Source organism: Amblyomma mixtum, chromosome 2, assembly GCF_055824585.1.
Source record: "Amblyomma mixtum isolate Tamu chromosome 2, ASM5582458v1, whole genome shotgun sequence".
Classification (NCBI taxonomy): domain Eukaryota; kingdom Metazoa; phylum Arthropoda; class Arachnida; order Ixodida; family Ixodidae; genus Amblyomma; species Amblyomma mixtum.
In genome coordinates this window covers 286,218,067-286,237,276 of record NC_143013.1, presented here as the reverse complement: position 1 = coordinate 286,237,276, position 19,210 = coordinate 286,218,067, and the positions used below count along the sequence as shown (strand labels likewise).

At 55.8% G+C, this 19,210-nt stretch overlaps 1 protein-coding gene across 6 annotated transcripts in view; it reads left to right on the top strand.

Moving 5' to 3' along the window:
• Positions 1 to 19,210, top strand: part of LOC149364353 (uncharacterized) — a 387,789-nt gene that overhangs the window by 347,823 nt on the left and 20,756 nt on the right. For 5 of the 6 annotated variants that reach the window (XM_089574301.1, XM_089574300.1, XM_089574299.1 and 2 more), the window contains exons 6-7: positions 10,665 to 10,713; positions 17,408 to 18,740. In XM_089574301.1, coding sequence (XP_089430427.1) covers positions 10,665 to 10,713; positions 17,408 to 18,740 — 1,382 coding nt within the window. Of the gene's footprint in view, positions 1 to 10,664; positions 10,714 to 15,915; positions 16,419 to 17,407; positions 18,741 to 19,210 lie in introns of those variants that run through there. The other variant, XM_089574302.1, reaches the window with a different exon arrangement.

Genomic DNA, 19,210 nt, shown 5'->3' with positions numbered 1-19,210 from the left:
CCCGCTCCTGGGCATGCGCATAAAGGGTATGTTACGATAAGAAAAGCTTAATGGATTGTCGAGTGCGTGTATGGGAGAGGGGGGGGGGGGGGGGGGCGTAAGCGTGCCTCAGAGATATGTAGTTATTGGGGCAGCTGGGCTCCTCGGGTCTTATAATCGTTGGGAGAAAAACAGTAAAGGGCCAGTAAGTTCCGGACTGCAGGGTAATCGGGTCGTACGCTGAGGAGCCGCTTTTGTGTCTGGTGGTGTACGAATCGCTTCAAATTTGACGCTTCAAGATCGCCCGCCAGCCCACCTTCCCCCGTCCATTCCTCTTTTCAATTTTAGTTTGTTTTCCGTGGTCCATATGCTTGGGCCTATGTGTCGAGATGCTTCTTCCTAGCTTAGTCGACTAAGGGCTTGTCTGCTTGGTTGTTTTCTACTATTATAGGCAGAGCTAGCAAGATGCATGAGCTTGACGCGTTAAAGGCGGTCATTTTCTTCGAATGGTTTTCTCGTATGCAGGGCTGGATGAAAGATAAACTCCAACGGACGACGTTTGTGATGACAAAGTGGACTTGTGGTTCGTCCGGCGCGCGAAATATTTACACGGCTGTGGTTTGAAATCAGTGCAGAGGCGCATGTGAACGATAAAAAAAGATATGGAGAGGACACTTAAGCTCCGCCCTAAAGGCATGACGCGATAGCTCACGGGTTAATGCCCGTATATGCAGAATTGGGCATTCTCTACTTAACATTCATAGGTCCCTGGGAGTCCACACACCACTCTCCTGGCGCAGTGCATGGTGCGGGGGTTAAGCGACACGCCACTGCCCTGCGATGGTAGGAGCTTCCAGCGGTGGGCCTTGTGAAACCTCTAGGTTAACCTCTCGCGATCAATCATTAATTCATCTGCCATCTGCCTAGGTGTGCGGGATGTGATGACACCTCAAGGTCACGTGACTTAGGTGGCCCACCTGCAACCTAATTTGCTTCTCGGGGAATTTTCGTGGATTTTTCGCTGACGGTCACCGACGCCGACAACAGACGCCGACTTCTCGAAGACACGGGCTTCTTAATGCCTTCGCGTTGAAAGCGAGGATAATGATCTCCTCGCGCTCGAAACGGGCAAAAGAGATGCGCACACAACGCCGCGCACACGATGTCATAAGCGCTGTCTGATTGCGCACGCCTGCAGCATTGGCCAACGGAGTGGCCGCACATTACGTGCCGCTGCACGGCGCGTTTCCCTTTACGGTACTGTGTATATTGTGTGTGTGTAGAGACGGACGTTCAGCTTGCCTACTTTTCTGGCTACCAGTTTGGGCCTGCGCGTGTTTTGTTGTCTCTTGTTTTGCGCCTGCCACAGACCGGAGTTGCGCAAGTCTGGGCGCGCGCGCCGGCTTTGCAATTTATCACGCGGCGCCAGCAAAGCAGGATTCTAGCTTCCACTGAGCGAGGGGAAAGCCCGCTGTGTGTGTGTGCAGCCAGGCGAAGCGCTTACACGCGCTTGAACCCCCCTCCCCCTTCTCTAGCGCTTTCCTACCCCCTTTGCAGCACTGGTTGGGCGACGCACTGGCTGCAGAACATACAACGAGGAAAGAGGCCTAAAAAAAGGAAAACAGCGGGAGAGCTGTCTCTATAGCCTGTCATGGCTGGCTTGCTGGATGCGGAGGAAATTTAAGAGCCCGGTGAGGCACCGCGCTTCGCTGCTTCTGCAGGAGGCGCCTGCTTGTGTGTCCTCTTTCATCATTGTCGTTGGTGAATTGATACGGGTTGTGCGGGAAATGCCTCCCTGTTAGTGTAGTACGTCTGCATCTCGTTGCCGCCCGCAGCGTATCTCTTTTTGTTCTATTTGCCCTCCCGCCGCATCCCGGTCGTATAATTCGATTCGCTCGCGTGCCGGTCTCCTTCACAGGTTGGGACAGCGCCGCCGGGTGCTCTCTTTGAGCCTCGAACCTTTTACGAGGTGTAAATTATTGTTCCTTCTTCTTTTCCTTGATCGTGTGCGACTCTCTGTCTGTTTTGTTTTAGAGGGTCTCTTCGGTCGAGTGCGCGATACCGCTGAACAGAGCAGACTGACGTGAGAGCATACTGGCCTCTCTTCAGAGATCCTTTTTGAGGGGAACGCCTTGCGTGCCTATAAGGTAAAGCAGCGTTGGACGGGCACTTCCTCGTGGTCTCCTGTAGTCCTGATCGCGACCAGAGAAACCTCTTGTCGAAACTGGCTAATCGACAGCGAATCTCCGCATCATCGCCTGGCACCAATGTCTGCTGCAGTTGACATGAGAGGGTGGCACTGATTGTTGCTTTATTTTTCTCCTCATTTTTCTTGAAGGAAGTTGTGTTCGTGTGAGTAGGCAGCACTCAGTAGGCTAATTGTACAGAGGAGAGGAGTCCATTATTATCTCGTGCGTTGTGAGGAAAACGGCGGCCTAAATTGAGCTCGCGAGGCCACGAGGACGCCGTCGAAGCGCCGCTAAACGTGGCGTAACACCGTTCCGTTCGTCGCGCGTTTTTCCACCGGTCCGTTACGAAGAGTGGGCCCCCACTCATTAGCCCGCGGGGCGGGACAACGGTGGTGACGACCGCTAACGACGTGTCAGTTGGCGTGTTTAGTACGTGGCTCTGCTCAGAGCACCGTCTCTACGCCCTAGGGATGAAGATGAGGACCGTCGCCGGCAGCGAGCCATATTAGAGCTGCAGGTGTGGCACGGCACTTCATTCTGCTGGCGTGCAAGTGCCTCTGATTGCTCTTTCTTTTCCTAGGGAGTCTTTTTTTTTTTCTTACGTTGTACCCTGAGGATTCGACGCAGTGTCGCCCAATCTGTGGGCATTGGCGGTGGAAGTGGCTGGTGCAGTTTTCCTGCTTGTCTTTTATTCTTACCGTGAGAAAGAGGGAAGGAGCTGTTAGATGGAGCTTTCTGCGCACTCCGTCGAAGGTTTTTTTTGCGAAGAGGTGGAATGCCGCCACCGTGTTTGACGTTAATTGTGCCGTGGGAAGTGCAGATGCCGTTCGGGGTGCACCTGCCCGTAGTGCTGCCGACAGTTGAGATACGACGCGGTCCCCCGCAAAACCTCTCTCACAGTCCGAAGACCACCTGCCTCGAGGGTCGTCAAAAGGCGGCGGAGAATGTTCTTTCCTTCTTTTTTTTTTCTTCCTTGTCGCTCTCCTCATCTGTCGACCCCGACATGGTCCGCTGCGCCGCGCGTATTTTAAACGCGGCGCAGCGACAACTGCCGCGGTTGCGCCTTTCTTTGTGGGCTCTCTGCGTCGTCTCGCTGCTGCGGCTTGGTTGCAGAAAGAGGAGCGCAATAGAACGAGCTTCCCCTCCTGCGCCTTTGCATGCCGTGCCGCCGCCCGATCGCTCTTTGTAACCTCGCGGATAAGCGTTCGGAGCGAAGCTTCCGCGACGCGTGCCTCGAATGACAGAGGCGCGCCAGCAACGCCGTGTGCCGTTTCTCTTTTTTTTTTTTTCGGGTCCGGTCCTGCTCGTGCCGTCACTCTATCTCTCCTCCCCCGTCTCTCTCTCTGTGCCGGTATCCCGTGTCTGCTTTGCTGCCCCCCTTTCCCTCGGCGGTTAGGGCTTGTCAGGCACGGTACGAAAGGCTTTGCTTATCTCTCCCCAGCGGCGCGACCCGAGAGTAAATTATGATCCCGGCTCGCCTCTCCGATGCCGTCCTCCCAATCGGGCATGTTGCTCACGCGGTCGCATCGCGGACATCCATTTTGGCGCCTCGTCTCGGCTTCCTAATGCGCTCCGCACACACACGCACAAGCAGCTACGCCATCCCTCTCTCCGCTTCCTCCTCTTTTCCTTGTGCGATGTGAAAGACGGGCCAGTCCGACGCGTTTGCCATTTGCTTGCGCTCCACGACTGCCGCCTCGTCGTGTGGGTTGGTCCGTGTGCAGCCCTCCCTTCTCGATCTGTCGGGACCGCCAAGGTCGATCGGCCCGCGTGCGAGTGTGTCAACCGGCGAGGCATGCACGGGGCCCGTCTTCGCGGATGCTGCTTCTCGCTGTGGAGGAGGACGTCGCCTCCACTTCTCACGCGGAGATATCGCTTCTCGCAGCCCACTCACTCGCGGAATGCGAGTCGTCCCCCAGTCTGGGCACGCTCGCTCGCTCGCTCTAGTGCCGCCGCCGCTTATTAAACGCGCTGTGTGCGCGAGTGTGTCGTTTGTGCGACCGGTAGTTGCGATACGGAGAGTGTCCTCCCCCTCCCGCCGCCTCCTCTCTCTTCTCTTTCTTTTTTGTTCTTGCAACTTTTTTTTCTCCTCTCTTTGATTCCCTCACTTTCGCCTTGTCTCTTTTCGGCGGCCGTAATAACATCGAGGCTCGCGTTCCGGTCGCGCTCTCTTCTGTGATGTTGCAGTTTATAGAAGCCTTGTGGAGGAGGGCCGCGATTGCTGCGGGCAATTCATCGTAAAAGGGCGCGACTTGGTGGTACCTGATACCGGCCGCCGTGTGGAGTGTTGTTTGCTCTGGGATTCCGCGCGCTCTTGTCTTTATCAGTGGGCCGCTTCTTAGTCTGTGTCACCCCTCCCATCGCGTCCTGCTTCTACGTTTTTTTTTCTTTTGTTTTTTTTTCCCCATTCTGGGCGCTTCCCGTTGCTCGAGTGAGTGTGTGACTCAAGAGTGGATGCGGTTGCGCGCGCGAGTGTCATTCTTTGCTGCTTCTCTGATGATATAGCTAAGTTCGAGAAGGGGGGCGTCACATCAGTCCCTTCCTAGATATCTTCGAGTAAAATCCCCATAGAGTCGGTCTCCCCATTGCGCATATTTGCACGGAGAACGACGCTGGTATGGCGTGTTTTTACACGACGGCCTGCCCTGAAACAAAACACTGTACTTTTTTGCAATGCCTTGTCTGTGCTGTGTTGAGTCGGAAAGTACTGAGCGGGGACTCCAAAGCAAGGTCAGGTCTCGAGTGCAACGCCTGGACCTCCGACGTGCGTATATATTGCGCGAGCTTTGCACGCCTATGGTCTGTCGACTGGAGATATGCCTCAGGTACGACGCTGCGTAAGACCTCGCGGCCGTTCTTGCTCGAACACTGCAGGTTGTCGTCACGAGGTGAGAGGATACGATCGCATCCGCGCGCATTTTCGGTGGAGATTCTTTTCCTCTACTGCCTTTTCCCTTTAGTGGTTCTGTTCTCTCTATCAGAAGAAGATGTTCTGGCTTGAATTGTTGCTAAAAACTCTGACCTCGAGTATATTGTCCTGCGTATCTGGCAGTGCACGTGCTGGCGTTCATCCACGGTGATTATGTAAGCGGTTTATAGCTGTGGGAAAGAATCCTTTATAAACCCAGTCCTATATATAAACCACTGGTGCATACAGCTCTGATTATGACGTGAAATAGGAATGTGTCACCCTGTTCAGAGTTATCGTTGTCATGGGATGTTGTCAACGTTGCACCCTTGTTTCAAGTTTTTCAGCGGCGGTCGCTTTTGCAAGGAGATTGCAAACGCCGTCGCTAACATATTGTTTCACGTTATTTAGACAGCCACAATACATGCATGAAGACATAGACAGGTACAACAATCGACGCCTATTTACAGAGTCTAATTTTCAGGAGGGGAGACAAGAGAGCAACGGTGGAATATATATGGGCCAAGGTGCCATCGCTCTTTCGCCTCAGCGTCTCTCATAGCCTTAGTCGCTTTGGGACGTTAAACCCCATAAACCAACCAATCTTTCGCCTCAGCACCCCCTTTCCCCGCTCCTTCGTAGGCAATAGTTTCGCTCGCATGAGGCGCCCCTTGCTTGCATAATCGACCATGTGTATCGACGAGACGCTTAAGAAACTAAAAGAACCACCGCTGGTCTCTTTTACGGCTAACTTGCCTATCGCCATAGTGAAGGGAAAGCTGGTTCCGAAAGACGCGTAATCGAGGCGTAGCACACAATAGCGGCGAACGATCGGCGGCCAACCACCAAATGGGTCGAAACACATCGACGTCGGCTATTCGCTCGCTTCGCTTCCCGCTACGCAAGCTTACTCACCCGCGTCTCGCCCGAGCGTCGAGTGTGTGTGCGTACGGCTACAAGCCTTGCTGCGCGTGGCATCGTTATCTCCTTTTGTTGCCCCTAATGCAGCTGCGGCGGAGCGGCTTTCGCTTCGGTGTTGCCTTGTGCCCGCAGATGTCTCTCTCGCGTGCTCGTCGGCGATTCTCGTCGACGTTCCTCGCACCGGCTTCCTTCTTTTTTTTTTTTTTTTGGTTTTCTCCTCCTTTAATCTATCGTCATTCGGCTTGCATGCACTCTCGCTGTTTTGGCAAGTAACGACCCGTGCATGCGCTTGCTTCTGGGCGGTAGAGAGGAAAGCGGCAGGTGAAAAAAAAAAAAAGCAAAACAACAAAGCAAAGCGCGCGGGGCTCTTATGCCATTAAAATAATCGCCCCGCGTGCTTCGCCGCAGTTAAGTGCGGGAAAGAAAGTAGCCGGCCAGAAGAAGACGTATAAAGGACAAGCGAAAAGAGGCGGTGGTTTGAGGCAAGGGTGGAAGCTGGGGAGGGAGGGGGGATAAGAAATTGCGCGTGTAACGAGCGATTTGATCTCGGCTGTCGTCGGTATGTAAATGATCTCTCGGCGCCTGCGTGGCCTCGTTCAGAGCTCTGTTACTTCGTCTCTCTCTCTCTCTCTTCTGCGTGGTCCGTGCCTTCCATTCGTTTCGCATTTACCTCCGTATCTTTATCCTGTTTCGTTTTCTTTTTCTTCCCGTCCCCGCGGTATTCCGTTCCCTTGACTGATTCTCCACGCCGCGTACGCATTTTAACGTGCCCGGAATTATTGTTATCATCGCCGGAGGCGATTCCTTAATGCGCCTTCGACGTGTTTTCTCCCCGGGGAGGGGATCGTGTACTTGGCCTAGGAAATCGCGGCTGCGATAGCGAAGACCTCTTTTCGTTTTTCTTTTTCTCTCTTCGATTTCGCTCAGGGCTATTTGTTGCGTGCTGGGACAGAATAAAAAGCCCGGAAAAATACCCCCCCCCCCCCCCCCTTTTTTTTTTTCACAAAAAGAAAAACAAAATGGGTAAAACCGGGGCCCCTGCTCTCCGCTTGATTTCCATAATTGATTACCTCCTATATGGCTGTTGCCCGCTATTATTCGTAAGTTTATCAGGGTCTAGGGGAGAAAGAAAGAAAGTAGGAGTAGAAAAAAAGCCTCGGAGCATATACAGCAGTCTCCGTGTTTGAGGCTCATAAAAGATCAGCTGTAGCGATCTGTTTACCGGCGGCCACAATGTGTCTGATCGATCGTGTGTGTGTATGAAGGGAGTGGGGCGTCTATCATCTCCACTCGACGTGCTTCTTGGCATTACACGTGCGTTCGTGATCGATGCAGGAGCTTTTGTCAGCTCCCCCCCTCCCCTACCCACTCCTTCCTTTGCGTCGATGATAGAATACGTGTCTAGCTCCCAATGCGTCTGGTGTATAACGGTGTACAGCACAGCGCGAGCCTTGACACGTTAGTTCGCTCGCATGTGCTGCATTCGGTGTTGCTGCGGACGCAGCCGCGAAGCCTGTGTTGTCGCCGTTCCCTGCAGCAAAAATGAGATCACTGGCCCGCTTTGTTTTCGTTTCTATGTGCATAGTGCCGCCCGATTCGTTCCGCACCTGCTGCGACGTTTTGCTGCGGCCTTACAGAGAGCTCGGGTCTGTGCTCGCAATATGTGTGCTTTTTTTTTTATTTCTTCTCCCCCTCTTTTCGCGAACATAAAGCGTCGACCGAATCCGATTTCGTTTTAGAACCGTCGGCGTAGTTAAAAACAGCTCGATTGTCCTGGGAGCGGCGATAACAAAAAGAGAGAGGGGGGGGGGGGGGGGGGAGAGAATAAAAAGATGTTAGAGCCGCTAAGCATTGTTTTCTATATAGCGTGTCGTCGTTTTTTCTTTTTCAAGCCTCCTGGCTTTATGCCACGCGCGTTACAGTTGACGCGCGAGTTGCGAAATGCAAGGCGACCGCTGAGGTCGTCCGTCCTGTGTCGCAACGGCGGACGCTTTCGAAATGCGACCTCTTGTTTCTCTTTTAAATAAGCGCGAGGAAGCGACGGTGTACCGCGCCGGTTTGCGAGCAATCTCGCGGTGTCCCATGAATATATATATAGTATACTGCCGCCGGTTGGCCGAGAGCCTTCGACAAGAGCGCACTGTTCGGGTCCAGCGTTCCTTTGCCTCTTCCTTTTTTCTTTTCTTTCTCTCTCCTCTTTGTGATCGAAGTGTATGCGTGTTTGCGCATGTGGCTGGCGGGTTTCATTTCTTGGCGCCGTTATCGGAATAGCATTAAAAGGACAACGAATGCACGTGTCCCTGTATGCCTGCTATGTTGAAATGAAATGGGGCACTTCGTTCTTCCTTTTTTTTTGTCTATGTATTTGTCCCTCGGTGATGAAAATCCACTTAATGCAAGCCAGCCGGTTCCCCCCCCACCCCTCTTTTGTGTGTGTGTCGTGTCTTGTAGAGCCTGTCGCTGCCTGCATCGTAACTGCTCCTATTCTTTCGGTCTCCTTTCTTTGTCGGGGGGGGGGGGGGGGGGGGGGGGGGGGGGGGCTCTTTTATTCCTGATTGTTTTCCACTTTCCTGTTGTTGTTTTCTTTTTTCACGCCGACAAGCGATAACAACCTGCCGCTTTGCTTTGCTTGAACATGGAGGGCGCCCAAGTGGATCCGACCAACTGGCGCCGCGAACGGTGTTCTCTGCTTGCATTTCGTTGGGAGCGCGCAACGTCTGCCGGATAACGCCGCCAGCTGGGGCCGAGTTTAACGGGTTACGCTGACAGCCTCGTCGCCGCGCTGAATTACGAGCTCTGTCTCTCTCCCGCTCTGGGCTGCCGACGTCTGTCGGGTAATGGCTGCCGGGGTCATGACGCAGGTGGCGCACGAATCGCGTAGTCAGTGATGTGGCAGTTGCGATAACAACCATATAGCTTTCCTTGCCTCGTCGAAAGAAATAGTCTGAGGAAGTGCTGCCGGGTCCGTCATCGAAGAAAGGACCGGAGACATTTTCAATTCCATCTTCCGTTTCTTTTTCTTTTCTACGTTCTATGAGCTCTTCAACGATACCACGCCGCAAGTGAGTGTGATTGTGCTGTCGCGTGCTTTTTTATACGCCGGGGAAGCTGTATGTGGGTTGTTTCTCTCCGTGAATAATATCGTTCCGTTTGCGCCCAGCAAACCGCGAGTTTCACATTGGCCGTGTGGAGTCTTCCTCGGTGGACTCCGAAAGGGTGCGACTGAACTTGTTTTTCTGTGCAGTCGTTTGGGCGTCGCCCTCCTGTGAATTTGCATGCTTTTGCTTCGACTGTTGATGGTCGGTTGGACAGTGGGTGTTTACCGAGTTTTTTGGTATGTTTTTGTTTTCCGTGTGTGTGTGTGTGTGTGTGTGTGTGTGTGTGTGTGTGTGTGTGTGTGTGTGTGTGTGTGTGTGTGTGTGTGTGTGTGTGTGTGTGTGTGTGTGTGTGTGTGTGCGTGCGTGCGTGCGTGTGCGTGCGTGCGCGCGCGCGCGCGCGCGCCTTGGCTTCAAGTTTAACGTTGAATCTCATCGCGCGTTTCATGGTCACCTTTAAATACTTCATGCTTACCGCACCGGTACCATCTGTGAATGTAAACAATGTACACAGCGCCAGGTAACTCCCGGTATACCTGGGGAGCGAGTTTCCGCCTTGAAGTAGTAATCGCGTCTCGCTCGAAATTTCCCTGTATCTTTCTCTTCCGGGCTCATCGTGTGTGCTTTCGTGCCGACGCGCTATCTTATCGGTGTCGGACTCTCGGGGGAAAAAGTGTGCAGCGTTCGAAAGACGTGGTGTGCTCCTCTGAAGTGTGTGTATGTGTGCTTCGCTAGCATATCTTACGGATTACAGTTTGAATGCCTTGTCTCTACGCGAACATGTGTGGCCTTGTGATTGCGTTATCACCGCTAAATCTTCACGTGATGTCATTGCTCTTGTCTGTGTACAGACGGGTGGCACGAGCCGTAGATGTTTTGAGGCATAACATTGTTTTTCGCTAGTTTTGTTCGGTAGACCGCGAGCTTGTCGCCGCTCGTAGACATCATCCAATGGCGAGTTTTCATGGTGATTTCATTGCCAGTGCTATTTTCATTGCTTTCTGTGCGAAGATGTACTGCAAAAAAGAAATGATTTGGTATCGCATGCGGGGACAACGGTGCGCAGGCTGATAAGAGGTCACTGGTCATGATCTCTCGTTGCACCAACCATGACAAATTTTGCTGTTTGCGATATGAATTGATTATTCTTTTTTTATATGCGGACATACCTGGCGCACGCCGTGAAGTGAAAACAAAAACGCACCAATGCAGAAAAGTTGACCTACTTTTTTGCGCGACTTGAGCCCGGTCAAGCCAAGCCTATGGTTTCACGTAACGTGCTTAACGTTTTAAAAGTGCTACATTTAACAAGCAGGACTTTATACCTATATTGGCTAGTCTCGCTGCCATAACGACGCTTTCCGGCCCGTGGCTTATTCCTTTGGGCGGATTAAAGCTGAGCCCCGTTTTCTTTATTCGAGCAAGAATTTTTCACAGGATGCCTGTATCTTCGCACTCAGATGCTTCGTCGGCCCCACCCAGTGAGCTTGACGCGCGCTTTTGGTTGCGGTTGTTGTGCGTTTTTGGAACGTTTGGATCGATTTCTGATCTGCCTTCGTTTGTCCCTTACAGGCGTCCGACGCAGGATCTGATCTCTTCTCTGGACCAGCTCATCACCCAAGTGAGTTCTCTCGCCCTAAACACCAGTACCGCTATATGGGAGTAAAAATGGGGGTAAGGTGTCCTCTAGCGCACTCACTTTTTATGAAAAGGTAGAAGACTGCTTGCTTCCTTTTTAAACTCCTTTCTGTTTGGAGTGCTCTTATTTAGCGGGGCTGTTGGCACGCCTGGGAGTCCTTAGCTTCGGAAGGGTGGGGACAAGAGAGAGATTTGGGGTGCTGAAAGTTCAAAACGAGCTTCAGAATTTGAGAAATAATTTGTTGGCGAGTGTATGTTTGTTGTTTCCACTATACTTCACGGCCTCTTGAAAAACAAATTCGTTGGGCTTTTCTTTAGGCTGGTCCTCCGGCCGAAACGTCCTGAATTAAATCCTGCTATGGTTTTCAATTTCTGGTGACATATATATATATATATATATATATATATATATATATATATATATATATATATATATATATATATATATACATATATATATATATATATATATACAACCAACTACTCGCAGTCAAAATAGCAGTGCTAACTCTTGCGGTTGCCGCCGCGGTGGCTCAGTGGCTATGGTGCTCGGCTGCTGACCCAAAAGATGCGGGTTCGATCCCGGCCGCGGCGGCTAGAATTTCTTTGGAGGAGAAATTCTAGAGGCCCGTGTACTGTGCGATGTCAGTGCACGTTAAAGAACCCCAGGTGGTCGAAATTTCCGGAGCCCTCCACTACGGCGTCTCTCATAGCCTTAGTCGCTTTGGGACGTTAAACCCCACAAAAAAAACAAAACCAACTAACTCTTGCGGTAAGGCGTGCGTATCTCAGGTAAGGTAGTTTGTGCGCTAGTTTCGGTGCTAGTCGCTTGACAAAAAAAAAAAAAAGGTCAAAAAGTAGAACACCGGCGAGAGTCCTAACGAGAGCCTTATCTCAGCGCACGCACGATCTGTCAAATGTCGGTGCTGCCTCTGCAGGTGGCAATCGAGCGGGGCTGGCAGGCGTTGCCGCCGCTCACGGATGTTGCATGCATATTAGATAAGGACCTTTATGCCGTTGCCGCTTCGCTGCCTCGGACGTCAGGTGTAGCAGTAGGTAGGCGCGCGCTATCTCGGTCTTCCTTCCGACGGACAGCGCGCCGTTATCGTCGCTTATTTGTCATGCGCCGTTCTCGGTGCGTGGTTGAGTTACGACAGCGTGTGATTAGAATACGACCGCCTGCGGGCCGCGAGAGACGCGGCGAAACCGTCCGCCCGTTTGTTGCCCAGTGAACCTTATCGTCGAGCCACGTGTCAAGCGTCGTAAAGGGCTCGGCTGTAACAACGAGCTGAGGCCGCGCCAGTCGTAACTTTTGCAACGACCAACGTCACGGCGCGGTTATGAGCGCCACTCCAAAGAGTGTGTTTCTTGCAACTCCCTCCTCCTCTTCCTCGCTAGGGGTATCGTTTTATGCCCTGCATTGCGCATGTCATTGGGGCTATATATTCGCGTTTTGGCCGTCCGAAATGGTGAAATTGCGGTCTACAGACACTCCCTCCCCCTCCGATTCTCTCTCCCCACACGCACGCACCCACCCGAAGCTCTCGCGTCAGAAGGGGTGGTCATTGGTGAGAGCATTCGCAGAGCATTCCAACCTGGTGGTGTTTACTAAGTGCACGGAAACCTTTAAGGGTGCGATATTGCCTTCGTCGATCGCTGGGGGCGGGGAAGGGTGGATGCAGTGGTGACTATCCAACGGCAGTTTAGGCATGTGACCATTACAGGGGAACTTGACCGCCCGGATCGTATAGGACGCACGCACGCACGCGCGCACACACACACACATTCTGCGAGGCATACTTGGAGAAGTGTATACGCACACACTGTTGTAGCCGCCGTCCCAGCGGCAGCTGTTCTTAGCGGAGGGGGGAACGTCCGCGCTTTACTTCAGTCGTCTGAGAAGACGCGCCGCCGCTCCTCTACCCTTTCCGCCGTTCTATGTAATTGGGCGTTATTTTTTCCACCTTCTTTCCTGGGCCCCGCGTTCATGCGTCCACCATTCGGACGATGTGCCTCCTTTTACGAGCTCGTAAAACAAAGAGGCGGAGTATGAGGGGCAGTTCGTGTCCCTCTCTCGCTGGCTTTCCCCCCCGGTTCCCCCGTCCGAATAATTTCGTGCAGCACTGCGACCGCGCTCCTTCGATGGATGCAAAGTGTAGTGTATAAGTAGCGCAGCCTTTGCGGTGGTCGTTTCTCGAGTCGGCCCTGGACTCCAGCGAGGAATCCTCGGAGGAGGGGCTAAGTTGTTCGAGAGACCGCTTCGAGGGGGAGAGGTTTGTTGGCTGCGTGTGTGGGAAGCCAAGCTCGGCGGCAGTGCGGTCCGACAGTTGAATGCGCTCCCCTGTTCCCGTTCTGTCGAATCTCCGCTTCAGCTTACGGCAGTGCACGGTAGTGTAGTACAACTTGTGCACTCAGCGCAGAGGGTGAGGTGGTATTAGGGCGAGAGGGACGCGTCGTTGCGTGTCTGGGCCGTATTAGGAAGATGGCGCGGGGTTGGAAATGCGCCATCTCTTTGGGGTGGCCGTTGGGGAGGGGGGGGGGGGGGGCAGCCGCGTAGCCGCCTCCAGTTAGTGTGCGGAGGGGATGCCGGCGGCACTTGCCTCGTAAATGGGTCGTTACCGCGGGCGTCCCTGGCGCGAAACACGGGATAAAAAGGGACCGCGCGGCGCGTTACGACGGCGATCAAAATGGCGCCCGCCGCGTTGTCGCTTTCTGCGGGTACCGCTCGCTTCTTTATTTCTCCTAAGTTGACTTTTCCCTGTTTTTTTTTTTTTTTTTGAGCGGATTCGAATGCGCCGCTTGGCTCCGTTAGCTGAAGCGGACGTCTCTGTCTAGGGCGCGACGTGAGTTCTCGTCTCGTGTACCGTGCGATGGGCCATCTATTGTCCGTGCAACGAGTGCGCCAAATCGCTGCGGTGTCGCCCCACGCGCAGATGTCGCGGAATGTAAGTAGAATACAATAGTAGTGAGTAGATATCTTTAGCATAGCGCGTACCTCGAGCCGCCACTGCGCATGCGCAGATCGCTCTGAGGGGCACGAGATGGCGCCACGTTCCCGGGTCGGGATCACGATGGTCTGGACCAGTCAGCGCGTGCGCTGTGGGCAAGCGGTAGCCGTACGCGTATCTAAGGGCTCCTCGCGGTACTCGTGGACATTGGGTTCGAGCTGCGCTTTGGCTGTTCTGTTACTGACAGAGAATTGCGGGGTGGAAGTATTACCTGGGGTGACCGGCTGAGCGGATGTATAGCGGATGGGCGTGCGTTTCGGGCCACCCTCCATGCAACGTAGGGCCCAAGCGGCGCACACGTTCGTGCTGCGCGAAACCACGTGCCGCGTTTTGGCGGCGGTGATGCGCGTGCGTGCGCATACGCGGTGACCCACCGCGAACTGCTATGGCGGCGGGCGATATTGCGCCGCCGCTTCGTGCGGTCGTGTGCGTGGGTGCGTGCGGGGGGCCGGGCTGCCCAGCTGAGCCCTTGGACCGTGCACGGGTCACGCACCGCGTTCTTTCGTTCCTCGCCGCCGCTTTTAATGGCCGCGTGCTGCATATGGGGTGGGGAGGAATACGGCGGCGCCGTGTCCGCAGGGTGCTAAAGCGGCGAGGGGCCGGGCAGCGTTTGCGAGTCACGCTTGATGGATGAACGGTTCGTTGGGTTTCGCGTGCCCCTTCTCCACTCTCTCACCGCCGACACTCGGGACTGCCGCCGTGGTGGGAGCGATTTCGGAGCGCCTCTGAAAACGGTTATTAGCGGCCGACGCGAGAGGAAAGTGGATATTGCATGGGGGGGAGGCGTGCGTGCGTTCGACGGCAACGTCCGCACGTGAGGACAAGCGGGAGGGGAAGCGGGGGATGCTGTTGTGGCGCCGGCCGCGGTGATTAAGACCCCCCCCCCCCTCCCTCCACTCCCCAAGGCGGCGGTGGAGTTGCGTGTCTGCGTGTGTGTGATGATGGGCGCACGCCGAAGCTGCCCCCTTACGTCCGTCGCGTACCGCAGGCGGGCGTGTGGCTGAGCTTGCCCCACTCTGCCGCCCCGCATTATTACCGGGGGTGGGGGTTGTAGGACGTGCGAAATCGTGTGTTTTCCTTTGCTCTCGGGCTGCTCGGTTTTCTTTCTGCTTTCCTCCCATCGCTGAGGGCAGCAAAGCAGAACGAAAGAAAAGGTAGACGTGGAGAAGGTTGGTAGTTAGAGGGTGTGCGGGTTGCGGCCGCTGCGTGGTAGTACTTCTCTGTCCATCGCCCATTGGAACGTGTGGTTTGAGGCAGTCCTTTCCCATCGCCGCCTGCTACGTGTCTGCTGTGCATGGCTTCGCCCGCTTGCCCAAAACTTCTGGTACACTTACTTATAGCAGGCTTCGCTGGAAACGAGCGGCACAGTAGTTCTGGTTTTGTGGTTTTCGAGGAACACAAATGGCGTAGTAACTGTCTCGCTTTTCGCTGGACATCTCAACGGCGCCATAATGGAGAGGAGGAAGGTGGGAGTGAAACAAGATGGTTGGTTTATGGTTGGTTTATGGGGTTTAACGTCCCAAAGCGACTAAGGCTATGAGAGACGCCGTAGTGGAGGGCTCCGGAAATTTCGACCACCTGGGGTTCTTTAACGTGCACTGACATCGCACAGTACACGGGCCTCTAGAATTTCTCCTCCAAAGAAATTCCAGCCGCCGCGGCCGGGATCGAGAGAAAGGGGTGCCTTTAGTGGTGGGCTCAGCAATAATTTCGATCTCCTGGAGATCTCTTAACGCGCGCCGACATTGCACGGCACTCGGGCGCCTATTGCGTTTCTCCTCCGTAGAAACGCGGCCGCAGGGTCCCCGAGCTCGAACCCGAGTACTCTACAAAAGACGTTGCAGTGTTCTCCATGGTACCCGGCCGAACAGTGCGCAAACGAGCCGCCCGATTTGTATTGGATGCCGTGCGGTGCTAGCGGTAATTGGGCAACCTTCAGTGCGGCGGCAAATTACTCGGAACAACTGCATCTCATCATGGTCCGAAGCGAAGGCTATTCTGAATAACGCGTTACCTGTCGGCGCGTTACCGTCGGGATACGAACGCGGGGATGAGATAATGGATGTGCCGTTAACCTCGGGTGCGCGCGGCGCCTCGCTTCATCGCAGTTCACCGGCGGAAACATTATAACCCGACCTTATATCTTCGATCGCGCGTTCATTAAGGCGCACCCCCTCAAGGTTGTCATCAAGACGCCAGCGGAATAACCGTACCCAGGCCTAATCTGTCGGCCACGACTTCAATGGATTACGGTTGCGTTGCGGCCGCCCGTGTCAGGGAAGTAATAGTTGCGTAGCCCGTGCGGAAAGCAGCCGCGAGGGCGGCCGGCAACACAGGAGAGAAGCAAACAAACGCGCCGGGAAGGAAAGAAAGAACCGCGGCCGAATCCGCCCTAATCACTTTCGGCGAAGAAAAGGGTCGAGAGCAAACATGTAATCTCTCGCGAGCGGCATAGCAGGCCGGCGTTATAACGTTACCGCTGCGCAAGGTTGAGCTTGATGGAGTAGGTCTCGTTTTACGCGTGTGGCGAAGGAGCCAAGGACTGACTGTAGGGGAACGCGTAGGCCGGAGCCGCCGCCGTAATTACGGCCGAAGATGTCGAGGCGACGCAACGCGGTCATTCGTGTGCCGCGCCTCACCGTGTTACGGACGCTGCGCTACGTTCCTTCTTCCTCCGGAGGTGAAGCATGATGAAGAGGGGTGCCGAAAAGGTTCCCCGTTCCGGCTTCTCAAGGTTCTCTGCGCTTAGCACTGGAGGGCTCATCTTTTGTTATTACGCACGCACCCAGGCGTGTAATCGCCGTCCACCGTAGTGGTGACCTCTTCACACTGCGAGACCGGGCAGGCGTCGTTGTTGCCTCTCTGTCTCCCGGGAACATACGTACGGTCGTACAGCCTTCGGGCGGCGTGCATGCACGAGCCGCGTGTGAGTAGTAGTGCTGGCCTGACATGAAACGGACGTAATGTTGCCCCCTCCCTCCTCCTCGCTTGTCCCGGCACGCAGCGACGACCCCTTGGTGTGGTAACCGCATTGTTTGCGCGTATCTACGGCGCCATTAGACGCCGTGTACGGCTGAGCTTGGCTTGTGCCGTGACTCCGGATGCGACCGCCGGTGTGAACGAGCCGCTGAGCTGTCTCCCGCGATTAAAAGCCTCGCTCGCGCCGCGGGCAGCCTGGGTCGGGAACGCCTCGGTTGCGCGGTGGAGGTCCACAGCATGTCCTGTCGTGTCGTTTCCCGTGCGGTCGCTCGTTACGTGACGAGAAAAAGTCGCCCTAGCTTCAGCTTGAGCAGCTGCTGTCTGCGTACCCGAAATGGCGAAGTTGGCATTTCCCGACGGGTCTGTAAATTGCTGCAACCAAGAAACAATGCCGCAGGAATGTTGGTATTTCCACGTCCAATTCGCTGTCAGATAACTTTGGTGGCTATTATTGGAACTGCATGTCTTCTTCCGTTACGTCGTTGCCCCATATCCAGACCGTTGGTCTGGTCGACTCGGTTGGAGGTTCAACGCTAGAGTCACGTGCTTGGTGCGGTCTCCCGCTGTTCTGGCAGGACCAGCATCTGGAAGCCGGTGTCCACGCGTCACGTCTGCTCTGCTCGCACTTGTGGTTCGCGTATTCGGAAGCCGCGCGGCGCCCCTGACGGTTCCGCTCCCTTGTGTGTGCAGGGCCTCCGCAGGCGCCGAGCCTCGGCCAGGCGGCGGCCAGCCCGACGTCGAGTGCGACGACGACCACCCCACCCGTCGGCGCGGCGGCGGCGCCCACTGCCGTGACCACTGCCAGCTGCACGCCGACGACCGCAACCACGACCAACGCTGCAGCCGCGCCGCCGTGCGTGCCCAGCGCCCGCTCTAGTCCCCCCCTGGCACGGCGAGGCCCGCCGTCGCCCGTGCCGCTGCTCCACAATGGGCCCTCGTGGCAGCCGCCGGCCGAGCACCAACAGCCACCCCCTACCCCGCAGCAGCAGCAGCCTGCCACTGCCGCCGCGGCGCCCGTGACTCCCGCCGCCGTGACGAGCGCGCCGTCGCCCGTGGTCAGCACTCCGACGACCACCAGCGCCGCCCCGTCCGCGTCGCCGGTGCTCACCGCGAGCAGCTCCTGCGGCAGCGTAGCCGCCGCCAACATCCCGAGGCCCCGGTTGGCGCCGGCCAGCCCTTCCTGTCGGCTGCCGTCGGCCGAGCCCTCGCCGCCGCCGGCGCCCAGCCTGGTGTCCGAGCTGCTGTCGCAGCCGCCGTACCTGCCGCCCGAGGCGCTCAATGGGAACCACTCGTCCTCGTCGAGCACCGGCAGCGCCTCGCTAGTGCGGGAGCACCACCTCTTCAACAGCCGGACGCCGACGACGCCCGCCACGACGCCGCCCGTCGGCGCAGCGCACGCCGCCGCCGCGGCGGCAGCCTCGGTGGGCGGCGGCGCGGCTCCCCCGCTGCGCAACGGCAGCGCGTTCGCCGGCCACGGCTCGTCGCCGTCGCCTCTGCTGGCGAGCCACCTGGTCCACAACCCGGGCCCCGCCGGCAGCCGCGAGGGCAGCAGCGGAAGCGTGTCCAAGCCCGTGACGCCCGCGGCCGCGGCTCCCGCGCCGGGGCCCCTCTTCCCCTTCTCGCTGGTGCAGCCGCCGCCGCACAGCCGCGGCTCTCCGCACAGCCGGGGCTCGCCGCAGAGCTCGTTCCTGGCCGCACTGCCGACGCCGCCGCCGGCCACGGCCGCGCGCCCGGGGCTCGCCGTGACGCCCACGCGAGCCCCGACGCCCACGTCCAGCCTGGGCAGCTCGCACTCCAACAGCAGCCTGTCCAGCCTGAGCCAGCTGAGCCAGTCGCTGCAGGGCAAGGAGAGCAGCGGCAGCAGCAGCAGCGGCAGCGGCCGCGGGGGCTCGCGCAACAACACGCCCTCGCTGGGGCCGCCGCTGGGTGCGGCGCCCGAGCGGACAGGCATGCCCACGGGCTGCTACTCCAGCGCCTCCTCCAACAGCCTCACAAGCCTCGTCTTCTCCAAGCCCTGGGCCGGGTGAGCGCTGCATCTGTCAGCTGAGCATGCCTCGAAAGAAAAGGCGAAATGCCGATTAAGTGTGAAGTGATATTTTTAAAATTCGCCTAGTGAACCAGCTGTGAGTGCAGTTATCTGAAAATAACAAATATTGTGAGAGTGGCCCTCAGTATTTGGGCAACAAGCTCTTCACGCTGAGGTTCCAGGCTGCCGAAGTCTGTCAAGTAACAGTTCCATGAATAGTTTTCGCTGTAGTAAAACGTACCTCTTAAATGAAAACCTACCTGAAGAAACGTGGCTCTTCCAAACGGTTTTCTAATTTCTCATTAGAGGTCATGGAAATGAATGCTGGGCACCTCACGTCATGACGTCCAAGCCCCTGAATCATGGAAACACCTAAAGAGAACAGACAGATAGGCCACAGGGATAGAAGTATCATTGATGCTCACAATAGGCTACACAATGTGACTTATTGTGGCTAAGATGCTCCA